Below are 18,505 nucleotides of genomic sequence, written 5' to 3'. Positions count from 1 at the left end.
CCATCTTCCCGCCCAGATAAACGACGAGATCAGCCAATCCACCCCCTTGAAAAATGTCTCCGGCAAAAAGACCGGCAGGCACTGAATCAGAAACAAGAATGACGGTAAAATATTCATCTTCACTACTTGCACCTTGCCCGAATTGCTGCACTACCCACCTCCCCCCCCCCCCCCCCCCTCCATAGGAGAGAAAACCACAAAATACTAATCTTTCCCCAAACTCAGCTTATAGCCAGAGAACGTTCCAAATCTTTGAAGCAAACCCCTTATGTCCCCACCGAGCAGCCCAGTACTGAAATATATAACCAGTCACCTACATATAAAGACACCCTATGCTCAACCCCCCCCCCTCACTATCCCTTCCACACTCTGAGCTCCTCAGTGCAATGGCCAAGAGCTCTATAGCCAGTACAAACAGAAGGGGGGACATGGGCCACCCCTGCCTCGAACCCGGTGCAAAGGAAAATGCCCTGCATTCACATGATCTGTAAGCACGCTCGCCATTGGTTCCTTATTACGTCAACTGCACCCATGCCACACATTTTGGCCTAATCACAAATTTCTCCAACACTGCCATCAAATAACTCCACTCCACCCGATCAAACGCCTTCTCACATCTAATGCCACTGCCACCTCTAACTTCCTTCCCTCTGCACCACATTCAGCAGCCACCTCACATTTGATGACAACTATCTGCGCTTAACATATGTCCGTCTGATCCTCCCCAATCACCCTCGGAAGGCACACCTCCATCCTTAATGGCAGCACTTTTGCCAATATCGACCATTCTGCAGCGATATGAGCTGGAGGACCCACACTCCATCGGGCCCATATTCTTCTTAAGCAGCAATGACATGGGGGCCTGCCCCATCATTTTTGTCAAACACCTTGTTAATTTTCTCCGGTGCCACCACTAACTAGCCCCACTAACTAGCCCATCCTATTCTGAACCTGAACCATCTCCCTTGCCTTAGCTTGACTGTGAAGCTGTCAACATACTTCTCCCTGTCCTCATAGACAGCCCTCTTCACCCTTCTCAGCTGACGTACCACTTTCCCCATGGATAGCAGGTCGTACCTTGCCTGCACTTCCTTCCTCTTTGGCAGTAGCACTAGATCCGGGTCCCTCCCATGCCTCCCATCCACCTCAAAATTTCTTCTATCAACAGTTGGCATTCCTCCTTCCCCTTCCTATCCCTTAAACAAGATCACCTCTCCCCTCACCACTGCCTTCAGGGCCTTTTGAATCACTGACAGTGAGACCTCCCCCATGCAATTGAACCCCACACACTCCTCAGTCACCTTCCCTATCTTATCACAGAAACTCCGATCCACCAATGGCCCCATTTCATCCTTCACCACAGCTTCTGGGCCACCTCCTTCACTAGTACCAATTCCATCCAATGCGGAGTGTGATCCAAGATGACAATTGCCGAAAACTCTTAACTCCAGCCAACATCACCTTCACTACCACAAAAACGTCAATCCTTGAACACCTTATGCACCGGGGGGAAAAAAACAAATACTCCCGGTTCCTCGGGTGTAGAAATCTCCACGGTGAATCCCCACATGCCCCTGATCTGCTAACACCTTCTCCATCCGCAGCCTCACCCTCTTGCCCACCAAGATCACACCCCCCCTCCTCCCACCCAGCCCTGCTTTCAACCCCGAATGAAACACCTGGTTCACCCAACCCATCCCAAGCCTCATCGGATACTTCACCCTCAGATGGGTCTCTTGCAGCATCACCACATCGGCTTTTAAACTCTTCAAATGCACAAAATCTCTCTCTCTTTTCACCAGTCCCCCTAACTCCTCAAGTTCTTCGTCACCATTCTGACCGGGGGTCTCTCGCACTTCCCGCCCCTTTCCTGCCTCCTATCTGCCATCACCATTACCCCAGCCACTACCCATCCAGCTGGACCCACCCCATCCTTTTGTTACTGTCGACCCCCCCTACCCCCCATCCCCAGAATCCTCCCATCCACTTCCTCTTGCAAACCTCACCCAGTATCAATCCTCTCCCCCCACCATTCACGTCTCGCTAGTCCATTAAAACCTGCTCGACCAGGTTCCAATGACTGCAGCTCCTCCACTCACCACACTCCCGTTCACGAGTCAACCTTTGTTTGCTAGCGTGGTGTCCCCTGCCAGAACCACACACAAGGCATCATGTACCTTGTGATAGAAACTACTCCACATTAAGCAACAATAGCTGATCTGATAATCAAGTACAAGTTGCACTCTCAAAATTTTAACTGTTCCATATAGATATTAAATTGAGGAATCAATGTTTGTTGTACGGGGGGGGAGCGGGTGGGTCTTCAGTCTTGACTAAGTAATGGATTTAATCGCTGTATGTAATACCACAACAAAAGATGAAAAGAATTATTGAATAACAGTTACGTTGTTCGAAACAGGGAGGTACAAATCTCTACGTTAACCATTGGGGCTGCCCTGTGATCAATGTGAAATTCCTTTACAACTATTGACCTTCACTTAGCGCAGCCAGTTGTGCTTCAGTTTTTCCAAAAGGTAATCTTAAAACTAGACCATTGAGGGTTTCTTCCATCACTGTCACTGATGATGGATTGACTCAAGAAGAAAAGTGACAAGTTGTTTTTCTATCCATGTAAACGTTGGTGATGTATTTTTTTCAATAACATGTCAAGACACACAGTTGCAATTTATTGAGGGTGAGAAAGCACACAAAGATTCACCTCCTTCAAGAACTGACTGAAACAAAATTGACCTGGGGACATTATGACTTTCCAGGTGGTCCTGTTTTTCTGTGCTGTTTATACATGTGGCAGAATGTACAGAAACTTGACAGTTGCTTGAATATTCTATTGCTAACTTCACCTTTAACATTATTGTTTATGCTGATCTTGATCTTCAAACAAAGTGATGGATGACAGTGCTGCATATGTTTACTTTACTCTATTATCCTCCACTATTTCATAATGCCCAGAGACCAGACCTGGGACATAATTTATTTATGCCTTTGTTTTCCTCACAGATTGACAACTTGCCCAATAATGACCTTAGTTTATAAGGGCAGAAATGCAAATTGGTAATTTTAACATGAGAGTGTGTCATTAAAACATAATACATTGCTATGTACATTTATTTTGCACAGGTGTTAATCTGCTTCAATGCCCTGTGTAGACAAAGCCAGGTAGAGTGCCCTATTTAGGTACACCTTTATCAGCACAACTCTACAAGCCGGGTCAAAAATTTTAAGAGTAAAGAAATCACTCATCAGAAATTAATCCAATTTGAATATCTAAATATGGAAAAAGCCAAGTTGTGTTTGATGGGTAAGTGGGTGTAATACTGAGTCTTGTAGATGTGGAAGACCCAGCGCCACTCCCTCTCATTTGTGGTGAATGTGGGAGGTGTTATAATTTGCTTCAGAGCTTTCATGTCAATCAAAAGAACATCAAACTCTTTTTCTGCTCACTGGACGTTTTGTGCCTGGGCATTTGGTAGGATGGGCATTGGCTCAGCTACGCTGCTCCACATAGTCTTATAGCGTGCTGCATTGCTATTTGGGCTAATAGATGAATACTGATCAAGGAGCAAGGTACTAGACAACAAAGCATGAAACATTCACCAGAATAGCAGCTTAATTGGGATTAACGGCAAAACTTGATAAACATTTACAGATCACACTTACAGTAATCTTGAGGTTAAGAATTTGAGGTGATTGGTGGACCTTGTAAAATGTTTTCCCTGATGAGTTATAGAATGCAATCAGTTGCAGCTTCCTCTTGTCTGTGCCAATGACACATCTTTCCCTGAAAATTAGAAATGCAAAATACTTGTTGGAAATTTGGAAAAGAACACTGAGAAATCAGCAAATACTCAATAGGTCAGGCGGTTTTGTGTGGAGAGTGAAACAGAGTTAACACTGTCCTTGGGAAAAATGAGAGAAATGTAATCAGTCTTGATCAAGTGAAAAAAGGGAGCGTGGGAAGAAGAGCGAAAGACAGGTGTGTGAGTGAGAAGGTCAAGAGAAATTAAATGACAAAAGGATTCATGGTGCAAGGCCAAATGAGTGGTAATGGTACATGTAAACATAGAAAAGATGCGATTAGAAGAGGTGTGAATGGCAGGATCCCGAATAACCGTCTGAAAGCAAAGAAAGGCAATAAGGGAGAAACAAGAAAAATAAAACAAAAATGGGGACGGAAAACAGGAAAATACAGGCTAGTTAGCCAAACATCTGTCAGGGAAAATGCAATAACTTATCAATAATGAGGTCATAGCAGGACATTTAGAAAGTTTTAATACGCAGGAAGTCAACATGGTTTTGTGAAAAGAATCATGTTTGACTAATTTATCAGAGTTTGTTCAGGAAGTAATAGAAATAGATAAAGGGGAGCATGTAGATGTTGTGGATTTAGATTTCCAAAAGGCACGCGACAAGGTACCACATCAAGGATACAGCAGAAAATAGGAGGGGCGGGAATCTCCTGTACCCAGCGGGGCGGGGGGGGGGTCTCGGTGGGACGGAGTGGCGTGAACCACTCCGGCATTGGCCCGCCCCAAAGGTGCGGAATCCGCAGCACCTTCAGGGGCAAGGCCGGTGCCGGAGTGGTTTGCACCCCATCGGCGTGGAAGGCGTTTGGCGCCACGCCAGCCGGGGCCGAAGGGACTCAGCTGGCCGGCGCGGGTCTGCGCGGGAGCGTCAGCAGCTGCTGATGTCATCCCTGCACATGCACAGGGGGGGCGTGTTCACCTACGCATCGGCCATCGCGGAGGCTGACATGGCCGGCACGTAGGAAAAGAGTGCCCTCACGGCACAGGCCCGCCGCGGGTCTGTGGGCCCCGATCGCGTGCCAGGCTACCATGGGGGCATCACCCCAGAGCCCGCCCGTGCCGCCAGGTCCTGCCAGTAAGGGACCTAGTCTAATTTCCGCCAACGGGACTGGCAAAGAACGGGCGGGACTTCGGCCCATCGCAGGTCGGAGAATAGCCGTGGGGGGGGGGGGGGGGGGGGGTGTGGGGTTGGGCGGGAGGCGCTGCGAGCGGCCTCCGACCAGTGAGGCGTGATTTCTACCCCCACCGAATCTCCTGTGCCGGAGAATTTGGCAGCCGGCAGGGGCAGGATTCATGCCCCCCCCCCCCCCCCCCCCCCCCCCGGCGATTCTCCGACCCGGCGGGTGTCAGAGAATCCCGCCCGAGGTCATGGTAAAGGGAGTTACATATTAACATTGACAGGGGATTGGTTAACTAACAGGAACAGAGTATGGATATATAGGTCATTCATTTGTTCACAAAGTATGTCAATGATTTGGAGGGCAGCACGGTGGCCTAGTGGTGAGCACAACCGCCTCACAGCGCTGAGGTCCCAGGTTCGATCCCGGCTCTGGGTCACTGTCCGTGTGGAGTTTGCACATTCTCCCCGTGTCTGCGTGGGTTTCGCCCCCACAACCCAAAAATGTGCAGAGTAGGTGGATTGGCCACGCTAAATTGCCCCTTAATTGGAAAAAATAATTGGGTAATCTAAATTTTATTTTTTTTTAAAAAGTATGTCAATGATTTGGATGTGGGGACCAAAAGTTATATTTTCATTCGGACAGTCTTAATGAGTGCACAAGGACATGGCAGATGGAACATAATGTGGAAAAATGTGAGGTTATCCACTTTGGCGAGAGGAACAGATATGCAGAGTATTTCTTAAATGGTGAGAGATTAGAAAGTATGCATGTATAAAGGGGCATGGGTGTTCTCGTCAGTAAGATACTGAAAGCTAAAATGTAGGCGCAGCAACTCATTTGGCATGCTAATAGCGTGTTAGTAGATATTGCAAGAAGGTTTGAGGACAGGATTAGCAAAGTCTTGCTTCAATTGCATCACACCTTGTTTAGACTGCACTTGGAGTGCTGAGTGCAGTTTTGGTCTCCTTACATCAGGAATGATATTATTGTCACAGAGAAAGTGCAACAAAAGTTCACCAGACTTGTTGCAGGGATGGTGGGACAGTCTTATGAAGAGAGTTTGGGCAAACTTGCCCTGTATGCTCTAGAGTTTCAGAATAAGAGGTGATCTTGTTGAAACCTACAAAACACTGAAAGGAATAGAAAGATGCAAGTAAGATGTTTGCCCTAGTTGGGGAGTCTAGAACCAGAGGACACAAATGAGAATGTTTGCGTTGCAACCGGCCGGCTCCGATATGAGCAATTGGGATCCTGCCGTAGCCTGGCGATAAACCAATTATCACCACTTAAGCATTCCATACATATTAATGGGAGTCACCCAACATCCAATGGCCTCCCGTGATTCAGCAACCTCCCCAGCAAGTGGTCACGCTGGTACCAATTCGTACGCTTTTCCATTCGTGAACCTGGTGGATGGGCTGCTGTGGGGAGCCAAGGAGCTGAGTAGCCATTTCTCTCACGGGCAGTAATCCCGGGGGCAATAGGCATGCTGCCCCTGTATCAGTGGGGGGGTTAGGAATTGGCAATTGTAGTTAAGTACGCACTTCACAAATCCTAAGTGGATCCACATGGTTGGGCGGGTCCATGTAACATGTGGGGCTCATTGCCCAGCATTTCAATCACACCGTGATGCATGGACACTGTGCTTGAACACTGTTGGAGGCAGCACCACAGAAGCAGCAGCCAACCTTGAATCCCCCAGAGGATGGGCCCGGGGCACAGGCCTACGGTCAGGTGTGCATGGGCAGGGCGTGTTGGGTAGGGCACGTAAGGGGGTTGTGGAGGGAGTAGCCATGTCTGGGGGATGGGTCATGTGATTGGTGGTTGGCCCTCAGCACGGAACAAAGAGCCAGAGGCGCCATCCTGGTTATGGTGAGGGTATTTTACTGTTCCTCGTACAAGTGTACACCACTGCCCCCAATCCTGATGGTGTCGCCCCACTATCCACACCCTCCCTTGTCCTCCCAACACCTCACAGTGGCACTCCCCCTCTTCTTAATGGACACTCCACTCCTTATCCCACCCACCCCCCATTGCACTCGGTGATCCTCAATGTGCTTGCCCTTCCTAGCTCTGGTGCTAAGTCTCGGTGTATCCCCCAGGATGCATATCAGAGGTGGAGGCAGCCAGCTGCTTCCACATTCTGTGGCCTTCAATGCCACTCGCAGGGCAACCTCTGGGGGCTCTGGGGCCGGAGGGCCCCCAGCGCACTTGCCAGTGGCACATGTGCAGCCCTGTTCTTGGTGCTGGCTGCGAGATACGGCCTCATTAGAGGGGTGGAACTCAGGGATCTGGTGGCTACCTTCACCAGGTCATAGGATCGCTTTGGGTTGCCACCCAGCACTCCTCCTCCCAGTCAGTGCCCATAGGCCCTGGCGATCACCTCGGAACGGAGAGGCACCTGGTTCGAGCCCCGACTGCCCCTGCATCATCTGGCTCTGCCAGCCATCATGGTTCTCCATGACCTGCCCCATGCTGTCTGCGCCCTCGGTGATGCTCCTCAGTGACTGGGACAAGCTCCGCAGCACCTCGGCCATTCCCAATTGGGAGCAGGAATTTGACCTGTGGCACCTCATCAAGGTCAGCCTAGTACTGGGCACATGCCCCATCGAGTCAGACAGCCTACCAAGGCTCTCCGCCATGGCTATCACCGACTGATCAATGCCTTGGACATCTTCATTCATGCTGTCAACGTCGTGCACCAGGTTCTCCACTGCGGTCGCCACCCTCGCAGTGTTGGCCTCGGTGAAGTGCATTGCCATGACATCTCCTGTGCCTGTATCCTCTGGGACTCCTCCAATTGGTTATGTACCAGCTGGAGTGTTACTGACATCTCTCAATGAATGTCCCGGCCAGTCATAATGTTTCCACCAGCTCCGGGTCAACCTGTTCCAGAGGCTCAGCATCAGGTTGTGTACCAGCTGGTTCCTGGGATCCAGCAGCCCTCCGACTGCTGTCTCTCCTGGATGTTACATCCTCCATGTGATGTGCATCAGTGACTGTGTGGTACAGATTGTGTCCCAGAAGCCTGTCCACTGACGTTGCCCACCATGTGTGTGTCTCTGCACTGGTGGAGGGTGGGGATGACAGCTGTGATGCATTGATGGTTGCATCCTCGGAGCTCTCCTCCATGGTGGTCACATAGGAGGCAGGGGTTAGGCCACCCCAGATGGGCCAGCGCTATCGGCTGATGGACCTGTGAGAGAGTGAACACATGGTCAGTGGGAGCGATGGGTCAGTCTACATGGCAATAACAACTCACATGTGACAGTCCTCTTGGTGGGGCCCAGTAGATCCTCATCCCTGCGGCATGTGCCAACCCCCGCATTGGTGACCTCTCTGTCCTCGGCCCGTAACCTCCAGTGCCTGTTCCTTGGAGGTTGTGAGGCTTCTTATGTCAGGCATCCTTCTGCCGGTCTTTGCCCTCTCCTGATCATTGTGGGAGAACTTCACCTGCAGAAACACAGAGAGGGCATCATTGGCCACATAAGAACATAAGAACATAAGAACTAGGAGCAGGAGTAGGCCATCTGGCCCCTCGAGCCTGCTCCGCCATTCAATTAGATCATGGCTGATCTTTTGTGGACTCAGCTCCACTTTCCGGCCCGAACACCATAACCCTTAATCCCTTTATTCTTCAAAAAACTATCTATCTTTACCTTAAAAACATGTAATGAAGGAGCCTCAACTGCTTCACTGGGCAAGGAATTCCATAGATTCACAACCCCTTGGGTGAAGAAGTTCCTCCTAAACTCAGTCCTAAATCTACTTCCCCTTATTTTGAGGCTATGTCCCCTAGTTCTGCTGTCACCCGCCAGTGGAAACAACCTGCCCTTATCTATCCTATCTATTCCCTTCATAATTTTAAATGTTTCTATAAGATCCCCCCTCATCCTTCTAAATTCCAATGAGTACAGTCCCAGTCTACTCAACCTCTCCTCATAATCCAACCCCTTCAGCTTTGGGATTAACCTAGTGAATCTCCTCTGCACACCCTCCAGCGCCAGTACGTCCTTTCTCAAGTAAGGAGACCAAAACTGAACACAATACTCCAGGTGTGGCCGCGCTAACACCTTATACAATTGCATGCATGGTTCACAGGGGTGGGGAGTGTGAAGGGGAGGTTGGGGTGATGGGAGAGTTGTGATGAAGGGGGGTGTGAAAGGAAGGTTGGGGTGATGGGAGGGTTGGGATAAAAGGAGGGTGGGTGAAGGGTGGGTTGGGGGCAGATGGAGGGTTCAGGGAGTTGGTTGCATTGGGGGTGAGTAATTTTGGGGCGGTTGGTGGCTAACTCTGCCGTGCTGCCTTGTGTAGGTTGTTGACCTTATTGCGGCATTGGAGGCCAGTCCTCCTGGTCACATTGCTTCAGCTGACAGCCACTGTCACTTGTCCCCGTTGGCAATGGCTGCCCTGTAACTCACCCCCCGGGACCCTCGGGGAACAGGAGATATCTCTTGGCCTCAACCGCATCTAGGGGCCTCAACCACATCTAGGGGCCTCCCCAGGTGTGTGTCTCCAAACCTTGGGACCGGTCGTCTCAGTGCCATGGCTGCAAACTGAGTTGAGTTGGTTGTGCAAGTGCTATTTAAGTGCTGCTCAACCTTGTTAGCGGGAGTTGGCGCCTGCGGTCCCGGCAAATTGGCTGGCGAGCCTTCATTTGCAGCTTGAAGCCCATGAGGCCTTTTTAAGTGGAACATTTAATGTTGAATAGCATCGCCGGGCTGAGCATCGAGCTGCTTGCGCCAGTTCCCGCTTGCTACCACACTTAGAAATCTTTGCGGAAAATCCGCCTTATGTTTAAAGCAGGGACTGACAAATTTCTAATTGCCAATGATGTAAAGGAATATGGGGATAATGTTGGAAAAGACATTAAAGTGAATGATCAGTCATGATCATATTGAATGGTGAAGCAGACTCGATAGGCTGACTGGCCTAATCCTGGTCCTGTTTTCCTATCTTTGAGTTGGTAAGATGAAGCCAGTGGAGTCGCACAAGGGTCAGTGTTGGGGCCTCAACTATTTCTAATCGATATCAATGACCTCGATGAAGAGGCTGAATGTACAATAGCTAAACTAGCTGATGACTCAAAGATAGGTAGTTGACTCAGTTGTGAAGAGGACATGAAGAGTCTGCATAGGGATAGCGACAGCTTTAGTGAATGGGCAAAAAAGTGTTGATGGAGTGTAATGTAAATGCAGAGAATGTGCACTCAACTGATTCCTGGGATGAAGCGGTTGTCTTACGAGGAAAGGTCCAAGAGGTTGGACCTGTATTGGAGTTTAGAAGAATGAGAGGTGACCTTATTGAAATATATAAACCCTGAGGGGAATTGACAAGGTGAATGCTGAAGCAGAGGGGACACAGTTTAAAAATAAAGGTCTTCCATTTAAGATTAGATGAGAAATCTGGGGCTGGATTCTCCGACGGCGGGATGCTTCACTTTGCCGGCAGCCCGGAGCATTCCTGACGGCGTGGGGCTGCCCCACAATGGGAAACCCCATTGACCAGCTGGCCTAACGGAGCATCCTGCCGATGGGGTGAAATAGAAATGTGGTGCGGCGGGGCAGAGAATCCAACCACTGTTCTGTCAGAGGGTTATTAATCTGTGGAATCCTCTTCCCCAGAGAGCAGAGGAGGAAGGGTCACTGAATATTTTTGAGAATGTCAGATAGATTCTTGACTGTCAGAGAGTCAAAGGGTACAGGGGATAGGTAAGAAAGTGGAGGCCACAATCTGATCAGCCTTGGCCTTATCAATAGGTGGAGAAGGCTCAAGGGGCCAAATTGCCGACTCTTGCTTCTAATTTGTATATTCAAATGTAAGAATGATGTTTGTATGTTTGGAGGTTACAATCCAAAATTGTTGAACTCAGCGTTGAATCTTACAGGCTGTAAATTGCCCAGTCCACAGATGAGATGCTGCTCCTCGAGCTTGCATTGCGCTCCAGTGGAATATTGCAGCAGGCAGAGAATTCAAAGGTCAGAATAGAGGAAGGTTGGAGAATTAAATGGCAGGTGAATGAAAGTACAGACTCATACTTGCAGACTGAATGGAGGCCTTAAGCAAAGCAATAGCTTAGTCTAAATTTGGTCTTCCCAATATATAGGAGACCGCATCATGAGCAGGAAATGCAGTATGCTGAATTGAAAGAAAAGCAATCACTGCTAAACTAATGTGGCATTTCCATTTCTGGAAATTGTTTCTGATTGCCAATTTGTGGCAAATGTTAAATATATTTGCCATTATTTTACACCTACTGAATATACTCCAAATCTATTCTGCTTCAGATTTGAAGTTGAGTATTTCATTTCATTAACGTGGCGCAGTGGTTAATACTGCTGCCTCACAGTGCCAGGTTCAATTCCGGTCTTGGATGACTGTGGAGTTTGCACTTTCTCCCTGCGTCTGCTTGGGTTTCCTCCCGGTGCTCTGGTTTCCTCCCACAGTTCAAAGATGTGTAGATTAGGTGGATTAGCCAAGCTGAATTGCCGTGAGCATCCAAAGGTAGAATCATAAAGTCCCTACAGTGCAGAAGAAGGTCATTCAGCTCATCGAGCCTGCACCAACCCTCTGAGAGACATCCCTACTTTACCCCAACCCCTGCCCTATCCCCATAACCTCACCCAACCTTTGGACACTATGGGCAATTTAGCATCGCCTCCTTCTACACTGTAGGTATTCTATTATTTAAATTTAATCTTGATTCAAGTGAAATACCTGTGTCGGAAACCCTGCTGAACTTACTGCCACTCAATATACTCTTTAAGTGGAATTGCTGATTATAGAATGAGAGATATTTTTTCAATAAGTAATGTGTTGGCACAGTAAACTCCACAGGCAATTCAGAACTTCCACATTTCCTTATGGGTTACTCTTGGAAAGATTTAGGCTTTATGTTATAGTCTGGAGTAGTCCATTGTTCGACTTTCTTGGTAGACCTACCTATACTTGAAAAAGATGCATTTCTCTGTTATAAAGGCGAGCATAGTTCCATATGTCACTCAGAATAAATATGGTACACACTCTGCTGAAAGTTAAGAGGCACCAGACCTTTTTCTGTACACCTCCAAGACCCACATACCCCCACAAATACAGACCAGACCTGAAAAGATTAGATTGTTACCAGGCAGTAACTAAAGATCCATCCCATTAACCCCTTCAAAGCAATGATCCAACTTATGGGACCCTTGAAATGCTACCCACGCTGCCAGACCCTAGCTTCTGTGGATAAACAAGCAACATATTGTGCCCAGGAAATACAGTCATACCATCAACTCAAATGTACTGATGGATTCTTCCGTATGTTCTGAGGCAAAACTCTACACTGACAGTGCAAATAGATTTGTGTGGTCTAGCAAGGAAAACTTAATAAGAGCAAACTTGAAATAAAAGTTGCCTCTGTTGATAAAGCAAATGTAACTTGGACAGGAATGGGCAGATGTTCACAATTAAATCCTCAAAAAAGTTGTGTTGAATTTACTTGTTGAGGTAAATTACCAATGCAATACCTCAATTTGGGTGATAGATAGGATTTCAGAGGGAGATTCTGCACTCACAATGGTATTTACTACTTGTTTACTTTGCTTTGTATTTCAAGATGGATGAGATTAAAGCTAAAGATCGCACAATCTTTTCCCTGGAAAAGGAGTTAGAGGTGCAATCAGGTAATGCACAGAAGCTTCAACTCCAGAAGGAGGCTCTCGATGAACAACTGTTCCTGGTGAAGGAAGCAGAATGCAACATGGGTATTAGCAGCCCGAAGCGAGAGATCCCGGGCACAGATCGCCCAGGCAGTCCGGTAAGTAGCACAGACATATCAAAGGTTTTGAGTAAAGTAACTACTGTTTAGGAAAGAAAAGTTTGCTTTTGTTTCACACCTTCTCAATGTTCTGTATGCTACAAAAGGCTTTGAAGTGCAGCCACTTATGCATGCAATAGCCATTGTGCGCTCAACAGGTCCATTGGCCAATGCTCTAAGGGCGGCCAAAAGAAAAGGTATAGGGATACGCTCAAGGCCACCCTGAAGCACAGAGGCATGAATACCACTGACAGGGAGACAATGGACTGCTCGACATGGCTTCACCTGGTCCATCAAAGTGCAAGCCGCTTCGAGGCTCTGCGATTTGACAGTGAGGCAGAACGGTAGCGGCAGAGGAAGGAGAGGGAAGCCAACCTGGGGCTATGAATTCCACTTCCCAATGCAATAATATGCCCCCACTGCGAAAGAACTTGTGGACCCAGAATTGGTCTCCGCAATCATCTGGATACTCACCAAGCCTGACGTACGTAATCCTCAATTTCGAGGGATTGTGGTCGTTGATGGCACTCAACAGGATTCCACGAATTATAAAGAACTGAATCTCGAATTAATCTGCATTTGGTAGCCTTAGGAGAGGTTGGAAAGTTGAGCAGGATACTGGGGAATTTCCTCTTGTGATCAGGACAAGTCTTTAATGTCTACTCGACATGGGACACAGGCTATTGCTTACTCAAACAACGCCATTCTCAACAGTGCAGCCCTCCTACGCTACTTCACTGGAATGTCAATGTAGACTATGTGCTCAAATTGTGAAATAGGGAGAACCTAAATCTCTGTATTTGTGGAAGACAGTGGATTTGGAATACCACATTTTAATTTACACAGTTTTCTATTAATTCAGTTTGTAGTACCCGGAGTTGTGGATTTAAACTCGTAATCTAGACTGACAGATCAGTGTAGTGTGGAAGTAAGGGAAACTGCTCTGTTTGACATGCCAATCTTTGGATGAGATTTTAAAATGGAGCTCTGTTTGCCGACTTAGACAGAAGTAAATTTCCCATGGCACTATGCAAAGAAATGCAAGCGAGGTTCTTCCTGTGTCCTGACCTGCAATCCTACCTCAGTCGACATCACCAAAAGATGCAATGTGAAGCTTTTTATTCATTTGCTACTTGTTGGGCACAAGTTGCCTGTCAAACTGCATGCATTGTAATGAAAGAATTAGAAAAATCTCTCGCACTCTGGGTGGCTGCTCTGAGTGGGTGTACTTTGAGAGTATGTTGTGCTTGAGGACTTGAAAGGTACTGTGGACAGGCATGTTCCTTCTTCTACCAGAACTGAATGTGTATCAAATATACATTAGTTATGATTTTGAGATTCCCAATAATGGTATTTTTCTCAGAGATTTATTTCTAAATATTTGTTTCTTTTTGACCCAGGTGCAACAAATATCTAGCCAAGTGAAAGATTTAACACAGAAACTAGCCGATAGACTTTTGCAGTATATGAAGATGCAGCATTAGTTCCCGAGGTTCTGTTAACAAATAATTGTTGCACATTGACATTTTTTTCATTGGTCCCTCAACTTTACACTCAGAAAAATTTAAAATGTCCTATCAGATGACACCAATATTTATCATACCAGAGTTTAGTGTTTACACAGCATGATGGGTGACACAGTGGCACTAGTGGTTAGCACTGCTGCCTCACAGCGCCAGGGACCCGGGTGCAATTCCAGTCTTGGGCGACTGTCTGTGTGGAGTTTGCACATTCTCCCTGTGTCTGCGTGGATTTCCTCTGTGTGCTCCGGTTTCCTCCCACTGTCCTAAGACATGCAGGTTAGGTGGATTGACCATGATAAATTTGCCTCTTTGGTTAGGCGGGGTTACAGAAATAGGGTGGGGGAGTGGGTCTGGGTAGGGCGCTCTTTCAGAGGGTTGGTGCAGACTCGATGGGCTGAATGACCTCCTTCTGCACTTTGGAGATTCTATGGTTCTATGTGACTTCTTGATATTTCCCTTCCTAGCAAATATAGACAAATAAAATGTTTTCTTTTTGGATTGATAACAGGGATACCTTTGGCTGAATTTGACCATGTCTAGAGCCTATCAATTAGAAATTTAAAACATCATGTGCTGAACTATATACAGCGTTGACAATATCAAGCAAAACAATTATTCCTTGTTTTCATTTTTGGACACATTTTCCATTTTGTTTTCCACGTTTAGTTGCTGTTCCTGATTCAGAAGAATTGAATGAACAGTAACTGGTCATGAATGAGCAGAGGTTGTTTTTTATTAGCGTTTCCTGAGCAGCAGCCCCTATCTCTTCACATGACACAGTGTTTTTATAGCTTTACATTCTTGCACACAGGACCTCCGGAGAAACCAGCGCAAGATTGCAGACCTCAACTCAACAATTCGGAAACTCGAGGATCGAAATACGTTGCTAGTAGATGAGAGGAACGAATTGGTAAGTGAGAAACCGAAACCGACCCTCCTCTAGCAGCGAAACCTGCCCGGAAGCAAATTCAACGCAGGGTTTCAGCAAGCTGTTCCATCAGAAAAAAACATCCCAGTCTCGTTTGCTCCTGCGCCAGACATTGTACCGTCTCATCCAAAGGTCAGCATATCTGGCAATCCTCCTCCATTGCATTGAACTGTCAACTTGGATTATGTGATGGCCATTAGTAGTGAGAATTGTGATTTACATTATTACCATCACTTATTCAGCAGATACTTAGACCAATTGTAGCTTATCAGAGATCAGCTAATTTAGTAGAATCAATCAATTGAACCTAGGAGCTTGCAGATCTGAATGGCTCAGATACTCAGGGGATAAGCAGTTTTTCTGATATTGGTCATATGGTTCCATTTCTGCAATGCCTCATTAGAGGATTAAAAAATTCTAACTGGAGCACTTCTTGCTCAAATAACATTACTGGAACATATTATTTGTGCAGAATGTTATTTTTCTTACTGAGATGGGAGCCGTCAATCAGGGTCTCTGCGGGTTTTAGGCGAAGCTGGTTTAACCCATCCTGAGATCTGCATTGGCAAACTATCCCGTGGGTTGATTATTCCCAGTCTTCCCAGGTCTTTCTTTTGCCTTTAGGTAACTTGCAAGGTTGGCTCTTACTCTAGCTTCCAAATGAGCCTTGGTGAGATTGGTAATTAGTGTACTAGTTGCACTAGTTTATATTATGATTCCTGGTTGGAAATGTGGTTAAATATTCAGTTAGTTTATTGCGTTGTTGATGAAGATTTTGAATCAAAGATTCGGGATGAAATTTGAAATGCGTAGAGGGAAGTCCCATGAATACTGAAGCATTTGGACAAATGCTGGGGATTTTTTTTCAGGCCACATCATGTCAACCTCTGAGGCAATTATTGACCAATTGATGAATTCATGAGGCAATTATTGACCTATTGATGAATTCATCATCCAGGGTGCATGTTTGCTACCCACTTAAGAGTGGTGATGAGTTCCCCAGGTTTGAGGGTCAGTAGGAGACCCTCCAGACTTGGGAAATCAGAGGCGGGAGCTGCTGATTTATTTAGGTGAGAGAGAGAACTCTGCAAGATGATGATGCCCTTTGAAGATCTTGTAATGAAGGTGAAATTTATACTGACCACAGCTGCCAGTTATTGTGGAGGGGGAGTCACTGCTCTGGCATCTCTAAATCATGGTGAGGGAGTTCAAAATGTTATATGGAGCACTGCACCCCTCCCCCTTCATAGTTTGTCGCTGGGAGAGTGCCTCGGTGGCGGGAGGGAGGTGTGGCAGACATTTAGGGACATAATTCATGACTCCCAGCAAACTACATCCCAATGAGCAGGAAAGACTCCGAGGAAGTTAAGGTGGGGGTGGGGTATTAAGTTGAAATAAAGGTTAGTTGTAGGTCAGAAGAGTGGGATAGATTCAGAATGCAGCAAAGATGGACTAAAAAACTAATCAGGAAGAAGAAACTAAACTATGAGGACAAGCTGGCGAGAAACATAAACACAGATGGTAAGAGCTGTTTTAAGTACATTAAAAAGGAGGCGAGGAGTAAAAGAAAGCATTGGGCCCTTAGACAATGAAACTGAGGCAGCAATTACAGGGAATAAAGAAATGAGTTAAATAGATATTTTACATCAGTGTTTACTGTAGAAGATACTAGAAGCATCCCAGAAATAGTAAAAGAAATACGGGGGAGGAATTAAATACAGTCACCATCATCAGAGAATTAGTTTTAGGCAAACTAATGGGGTTAAAGGCGGACAAGTTCCCTGGACCTGATGGTTTGCACCCCAGGATCTTAAAGGATGTAGCTACAGAGATTGTCGATACATTGATAGTCATTATCCAGAATGATTTGGGTTCTGGAACTTTGCCAAAGATTGGAAAACTGCCAATGTGGTACCCTTGTTCAAAAAGGGAAGGAGGCAAAATGCAGGAAACTACAAGGGAATTAGTTTAACTTCAGTTATTGTAAAAATATTAGAATCGATTATTAAGGAGAAAATTGCAGTGCATTTTGAAAGTCATAGGGTGGGGTTCCTGACTAATCCATTTGAAGCGTGTACAACAGACAGAAAATAGAAGCTGAGTATGTCATTCGGTCCTTCGAGCCTGCTCCGCCATGCATTATGATCACAGCTGATCATCACATTCAATACTCCGCTCCCGCCTTCCCCCATATCTCTTTATCCCTTTGTTGGTGCACAACAATAACCATGGTCCCATCAATTCTGAACTTTCTCAAGCTCACTCCCACATGGCTCCATGAGGTGAAAATAAGTGCATGATTGACTCATTGGTGATGTTTGACATTTCCCCCACAGTTTCAAAAAAATGCTCCCGAATTTTTGACCTCATCATGTAGTGGGCCTTGTAAACAATACCTCAATTGAGCACAGTGTTCAGTTCAGTTTTAAGCGCAAACTCAAAGATTATTTAGTTACTTCCAGTGTTGTTCTTAACACAGAAGAATAGATTTTAAATTGAATTACAGTATATTGACTGAATTTGAACAATCTTTATAACATATTATTATTGACTGAATGGACCCAAGGGGTTTCCTAGTCGACACCACTGAACAATGAGAACTGTGTAATGCCCGAGGACACCAACCATTTGTGCATCGGTAAAGAGACATGAGGTCAAACAAAATTAATTTTGAACTTGTGTTCCCAGCTGAAGCGAATTCGTGAAACTGAGAAACAATATAAACCTCTGCTGGAGAAGAACAAGTGCCTGTCGAAGAGAAACGATGACTTAACTCAGTCTTTACAACGCATGGAGGAAAAACTCAAAGCACTCGCCAGAGAAAATGTTGAAATGGTAAATCCCGAGTATGGCATACTTTTGTTTCTCCGTATTCCTTGTGTAAAATCAAATTCAAATTTCATTACCTTTGGCTCAGATTTGTTCAGAGTTATTGAAATCAGTTGATGTATTCCAGCTTTACAAAATGTCACCAGATGTGTCCTGATGTTAGCCCCAGATGTGTCTTGGTTAGGTGTGTGATGAGAGGAGATAGAAAATCAGTACAGACATGGGAGCCAGCTAATTCAACTACTGGACCTCGTTTACATCCTGTTGTTCGACTGCCCAACCATTCAAGTTGTGGGAAGCAGTGAAAAAACTACATGAACAGAGGATGCTGAAATAATTCAGCGGGTCTGGCAGCATCTGGAGGAGAGAAAGCATATTTAATGTTTCGAGTCCTTTGGCTCTTTGTCAGAACTGAAGGGAGGGAGAACGTGTTCGAACTGTGAGAGACAGGAACAAAAAGTAGCTACTTTTCTGAACAAAAG

At 46.3% G+C, this 18,505-nt stretch overlaps 1 protein-coding gene across 2 annotated transcripts in view; it reads left to right on the top strand.

The window, feature by feature from the left end:
- The window catches only part of LOC119965067 (janus kinase and microtubule-interacting protein 2-like), a 311,931-nt gene that overhangs the window by 166,861 nt on the left and 126,565 nt on the right, over positions 1-18,505 (top strand). For both annotated transcript variants that reach the window (XM_038795322.1, XM_038795323.1), the window contains 3 exons: positions 12,543-12,743; positions 15,078-15,176; positions 17,883-18,029. In XM_038795322.1, the coding sequence (XP_038651250.1) occupies positions 12,543-12,743; positions 15,078-15,176; positions 17,883-18,029 (447 nt within the window). The remainder of the gene's footprint in view (positions 1-12,542; positions 12,744-15,077; positions 15,177-17,882; positions 18,030-18,505) is intronic.

Source organism: Scyliorhinus canicula, chromosome 4 (assembly GCF_902713615.1).
Source record: "Scyliorhinus canicula chromosome 4, sScyCan1.1, whole genome shotgun sequence".
NCBI lineage: Eukaryota > Metazoa > Chordata > Chondrichthyes > Carcharhiniformes > Scyliorhinidae > Scyliorhinus > Scyliorhinus canicula.
Note: the sequence above shows the minus strand (reverse complement) of the source record. Positions and strands in the feature narration are given on the sequence as shown.